Here is a 5,804-nt window from a genome sequence, read left to right as displayed (position 1 = left end):
CTACAGGGGGATTTGGGATTTTGGGGTCCTTGAAGGGGGTTTTGGGGTCCCCTAAAGGTAGATTTGTGGTTTGGGGGTTCCCTGAAGGTGTATTTGGGTTTTGGGGTACCCTGGAGGGGATTTGGGGTCCGTGAAGGGGGTTTTGGGGTCCCTAAAGGTGCATTTAGGATTTTGGGGTCCCTAAAAGGGGATTTGGGGTTTTTGAGTCCCCTGAAGGTGTATTTGGGGATTTGGGGTCCCCTAGAGTGGTTTTGGGGTCCCCTAGAGGGGGTTTTGGGGTGCCCTGGAGGGTTTTTGGGGTCCTTGAAGGCGTATTTGGGATTTGGGGTCCCTTAGAGGGGGTTTGAGGGTTTTGGGGTCCCTGAAGGTGCATTTGGGATTTGGGGTGCTCTGAATTGGGTTTTGGGGTGCCCTAGAGGTGTATTTGGGGTTTTGGGGTCCCTGAAGGAGATTTTGGGATTAAACCAGGATACACCTGGCATGAACCCAGGATAATCCCTGAAGGTGCATTTGGGTTTTGGGGTCCCCTGGAGGGGTTTTGGGGTCCCTGGATGGGTTTTGGGGTCCCCTGAAGGAGGTTTTGGGGTCCCTGAAGGTGTGTTTGGGTTTTGGGGTTCCCTAGAGGGGGATTTGGGTTTTTGGTATCCCTGAAGGTGCATTTGGGGTCCCCTGGAGGGGTTTTGGGGTCCCCTGAAGGAGGTTTTGGGGTCCCTGAAGGTGGATTTGGGATTTGGGGTCCCCGGGGGTGTTGGGGTCCCTCACTGGGGCTGACGCGCAGGTCCAGCGGCTCCTTCTGGATGATGGTGCGCGGCCCCAGGTAGTGCGCGTGGCAGATGTAGTCGGGGTGGCTGTCCCCGACCTGGGCGTTGGCAAAGTACAGGAACCCGTCCTGGCCCATGCTCACCCGGGCATCCTGGGCAATGTGCACGATCCCTGCGGGACGAAAATCCTAAAACTGAGCCTAAAACTGGGCTTAAACCTGCCCTAAAACTGATCCTGAACCTGATCCTAAACCTGACCCTTAACCTGCCCCCAAACCTGCCCCCAAGCCAGCCCCAGGAACCCGTCCTGGCCCATGCTGACTCGCGCGTCCTGCACGATGTGCACGATCCCTGGGGAGAGAAAAACCCTAAATCTGAGCCTAAACCTGCCTTAAACCTGCCCTAAACCTGCCTTAAAACTGCCTTAAATCTGACCCTAAACCTGATCCTAAACGTGCCCCAGGAACCCGTCCTGGCCCATGCTCACCCGGGCATCCTGGGCAATGTGCACGATCCCTGGGGAGAGAAAAACCCTAAAGGGCGGGGCACACACAGTGCCCCCCCAGATTTGAGGGTCTGGGGTCCCCTGAAGGGAGATTTGAGGGTTTGGGGATTCCCTAAAGGGGGTTTTGGGGTCTCTAAAGGGGGATTTGGGGTCCCCTAGAGGGGGATTTGGGGTCCCCTAAAGGTGGATCGGGGATTTGGGGTCCCTAAAGGGGATTTGGGGTCCCCTAAAGCGGGATTTGGGGTTTTGAGGTCCCTGTAGGGGGATTTGGAGTTCAGGGATCCCCTACAGGGGGATTTGGGATTTTGGGGTCCCTAAAGGTGGATTTGGGGTTTTGGGATCCCATGGAGGGGAATTTAGGGTTTGGGGTCCCCTACAGGGGAATTTGGGGATGCCCTAAAAGTGGATTTGGGATTTTGGGGTGCCCTGAAGGGGAATTTGGGGTCCCCTAGAGGGGGTTTTGGGGTCCCTGAAGGTGCATTTGGGATTTGGGGTCCCCTGGATGGGTTTTGGGGTCCCTGGAGAGGGATTTGGGGTGCCCTAGAGGGGGATTTGGGGTTTTGGGGTCCCTGAAGGAGGTTTTGGGGCACCCTGGAGGGTTTCTGGGGTGCCCTGGAGGGGTTTTAGGGTCCCTGGATGGGTTTTGGGGTCCCCTGGAGGGGTTTTGGGGTGCCCTAGAGGGGGATTTGGAGTTTTTGGGGGGCCCTGGAGGGGGTTTTGGGGTCCCTGAAGGCGCATTTGGGTTTTGGGGTCCCCTAGAGGGATTTTGGGGTTCCCTAGAGGGGTCTTGGGGTTTCCTAGAGGGGGATTTGGGATTTTGGGGTCCCTGGATGGTTTTTGGGGTCCCCGGGGAGGTTTTGGGGTCCCTGAAGGTGGATTTGGGATATTGGGGGTTTTGGGGGAAATTGTGGGGGGGTTCAGGGAGGATTTGGGGGTTCAGGGAAGATTTAGGGGGGTGTCATGTGGGTTTAAGGGGTACCAGGGGAGGATTTGGGGTTTTTTGGGGGGATTTGGGCGTGGCAGAGGTGATTTGGGGGTTCGGGGAGGATTTTGAGGGTTCAGGGGAGGATTTTGGGAGGAATTTTGGGGGTTCAGGGGAGGATTTGGGGGAGTTCAGGGGAGGATTTTGGGGTTTTGGGGAGGATTTGGGGGGAATGTTTGGGTTCAGGGGAGGATTTTGGGGGTTTGAAGGGAATTTTGGGGTTCAGGGGAGGATTTTGGGGTTCAGGGAAGGAATTTGGGGTTTTGGGGTGAATTTTGGTGATTCAGAGGAGAATTTGGGGTATCCGGGGAGGATTTTGGGGAGTTCAGGGGAGGATTTTGGGGTTCAGGGGAGGATTTTGGGGTGAATGTTGGGGTTCAGGGGAGGATTTTGAGGGTTCAGGGAAGGATTTTGAGGGAAATTTTGGGGGGGAATATTGGGGTTCAGGGGAGGATTTGGGGATTTCGGGGAGAATTTTGGGGTTCAGAGGAGGATTTTGGGGGGAATGTCAGGGTTCAGGGAGGATTTTGGGGTTCAGGGAGGATTTGGGGATTCAGGGGAGGATTTTGGGGTTCCGGGGTGCGGGATCCCCCCCAGCCCCCAGCCCCATTTGCTCACGGCTGTTGAGCCAGTAGATCTTGGGGGGCACGGCGCTTTTGGGGGGGTCGCAGGGCAGCACCACGGGGTCCCCCTCCTCCACCTGCACCGGCGTCACCTTCTCCTTGGGCCACTGCGGCGTGCCTGGGGGGACAGCGGCTGGGCACCCCAAAGGGAACCCCAAAAACGGACCCCAAAACCGACCGGGACCCCCAAACGGCACCCCCAAAACGGGCACCCCAAAGGGAACCCCAAAAACGGACCCCAAAACCGACCGGGACCCCCAAACGGCACCCCCAAAACGGGCACCCCAAAGGGAACCCCAAAAACGGGACACCAAAACGGCACCCCAAAACCGGCACCCCGAAACGGGACCCCAAAACGGGACCCCCAAACGGCACCCCCAAAACGGGCACCCCAAAGGGAACCCCAAAAACGGACCCCAAAACCGACCGGGACCCCCAAACGGCACCCCAAAAAAGGCACCCCAAGACGGGCACCCCAAAACGGGCGCCCCGAAAGGGAACCCCAAAACGGGCACCCCGAAACGGGCACCCCGAAACGGGACCCCAAAAACGGGACCCCGAAACGGGACCCCCAAACGGGACCCCCAAACGGCACCCCAAAAACGGGACCCCAAAACCGGCTGGGCACCCCAAACGCCACCCCAAAAACGGGACCCCGAAACGGGACCCCAAAAACGGGACCCCCAAACGGCACCCCAAAAACGGCCGGGACCCCAAACGGGACCCCAAAAACGGGACCCCAAAACCGGGACCCCAAAATCGGCACCCCAAAAAGGGACCCCAATCGGGACCCCAAAAATGGGACCCCCCAAACAGGACCCCAAAACCAACCGGGGACCCCAAACCCAGCCAGGCACTCCCATGCTGTCCCCGAGAGGGTCGGGAGGATTTTGGAGTTATTTTGGGTTATTTTTGGGGTGTGTTTAGGGGATTTAGGCTCACTCTTGGCGATGAGGCGGCTCTCGGGGGACAGCGCCGTCCCTGGGGTTATTTTTGGGTTGGATTTAGGGGATTTGGGCACTCACTCTCGGCGATGAGGCGGCTCTCGGGGGACAGCGCGGTCCCCAGCGCGGTTTCGGGGTTACTTTGGGGTTATTTTGGGGTGTGTTTAGGGGATTTAGGCTCACTCTTGGCGATGAGGTGGCTCTCGGGGGACAGCGCGGTCCCTGGGGTTATTTCAGGGTTATTTTGGGGTGTGTTTAGGGGATTTGGGCTCACTCTCGGCGATGAGGCGGCTCTCGGGGGACAGCGCGGTCCCTGGGGTTATTTTTGGGGTGGATTTAGGGGATTTAGGCTCACTCTCGGCGATGAGGCGGCTCTCGGGGGACAGCGCGGTCCCCAGCGCGGTTTCGGGGTGGGTTTTGGGGTTATTTTTGGGGCAGTTTAGGGGATTTAGGCTCACTCTCGGCGATGAGGCGGCTCTCGGGGGACAGCGCGGTCCCCAGTGCGGTTTTGGGGTTACTTTGGGGTTATTTTGGGGTGGATTTAGGGGATTTAGGCTCACTCTCGGCGATGAGGCGGCTCTCGGGGGACAGCGCGGTCCCCAGCGCGTTGCTGGCGGCGCAGCGGAACCGGCCCTGCAGGCGCCCGGCCAGGCTGGCGTTGATGACCAAGGTCCCCCCCCCGGGGGACACCGAGACCCCCCCCAGCTCCGCCGGGGACAGCGACGGCGACGGGAACGGGCGGCCCTCGCGCGTCCAGCGGAACCTGCGGGGACACCGGGGGACGGTGACACCCGGGGGACACCCAGGGGACACCCGGAGGACAATCAGGTGACACCCAGGTGACACCCAGGTGACGTTCAGGTGACCCTCAGGTCACACCCAGGTGACATTCAGGTGACACAGGTGACACTCAGGTGGCACTCACTGCGGGGCGGGGCACACACAGTGACACAGGTGACACTCAGGTGACACAGGTGACACCCAGGTGACACAGAGGTGACACAGGTGATTCAGGTGACCCAGGTGACACAGGTGACACAGTGGCACTCACTGCGGGGCGGGGCACACACAGTGACACAGGAGACACTCAGGTGACAAAGGTGACACCCAGGTGACACAGAGGTGACACAGGTGATTCAGGTGACCCAGGTGACACCCAGGGGTGGCACTCACTGCGGGGCGGGGCACACACAGTGACACAGGTGACACAGAGGTGACACCCAGGTGACACCCAGGTGACACAGTGGCACTCACTGCGGGGCGGGGCACACACAGGTGACACAGAGGTGACACAGGTGACACACAGGTGACACACAGGTGACACAGGTGACCCCCAGGTGACCCCCAGGTGACACAGGTGACACGGGGGTGGCACTCACTGCGGGGCGGGGCACACACAGTGACACTGAGGTGACACAGAGGTGACACAGGTGACCCCCAGGTGACCCCCAGGTGACCCCCAGGTGACACAGGTGACACAGTGGCACTCACTGCGGGGCGGGGCACACACAGTGACACAGGTGACACTCAGGTGACACAGGTGACCCCCAGGTGACACCCAGGTGACACAGGTGACACAGGTGACACAGGTGACACAGTGGCACTCACTGCGGGGCGGGGCACACACAGTGACACAGGTGACACTCAGGTGACACAGGTGACCCCCAGGTGACACCCAGGTGACACAGGTGACACAGGTGACACAGGTGACACAGTGGCACTCACTGCGGGGCGGGGCACACACAGTGACACAGGTGACACAGAGGTGACACACAGTGACACAGAGGTGACACAGGTGACCCAGGTGACACCCAGGGGTGACACAGTGGCACTCACTGCGGGGCGGGGCACACACAGTGACACAGGTGACACACAGGTGACACAGTGGTGGCACTCACTGCGGGGCCAGGCACACACAGTGACACAGGTGACACACAGGTGACACAGTGGTGGCACTCACTGCGGGGCGGGGCACACACAGTGACACAG

The 5,804-nt window shown here is 59.8% G+C and overlaps 1 protein-coding gene across 1 annotated transcript in view; it reads right to left on the bottom strand.

Moving 5' to 3' along the window:
• Nucleotides 1-762: 762 nt before the first annotated feature.
• Nucleotides 763-5,804, bottom strand: part of LOC120512864 (neuronal-glial cell adhesion molecule-like) — a gene marked incomplete at its 3' end in the record, with an annotated part of 8,186 nt that continues 3,144 nt past the window's right edge. Inside the window, exons 5-7 of the mRNA XM_039731622.1 lie at nucleotides 4,376-4,682; nucleotides 2,867-2,989; nucleotides 763-933 (exon numbers count right to left, since the gene is read on the bottom strand). Of these exons, the coding sequence (XP_039587556.1) occupies nucleotides 763-933; nucleotides 2,867-2,989; nucleotides 4,376-4,682 (601 nt within the window). The remainder of the gene's footprint in view (nucleotides 934-2,866; nucleotides 2,990-4,375; nucleotides 4,683-5,804) is intronic.

This window comes from Passer montanus, unplaced genomic scaffold (assembly GCF_014805655.1).
Source record: "Passer montanus isolate IOZ18808 unplaced genomic scaffold, ASM1480565v1 scaffold798, whole genome shotgun sequence".
In the NCBI taxonomy this organism is placed as follows: Eukaryota; Metazoa; Chordata; class Aves; order Passeriformes; family Passeridae; genus Passer; species Passer montanus.
Note: the sequence above shows the minus strand (reverse complement) of the source record. Positions and strands in the feature narration are given on the sequence as shown.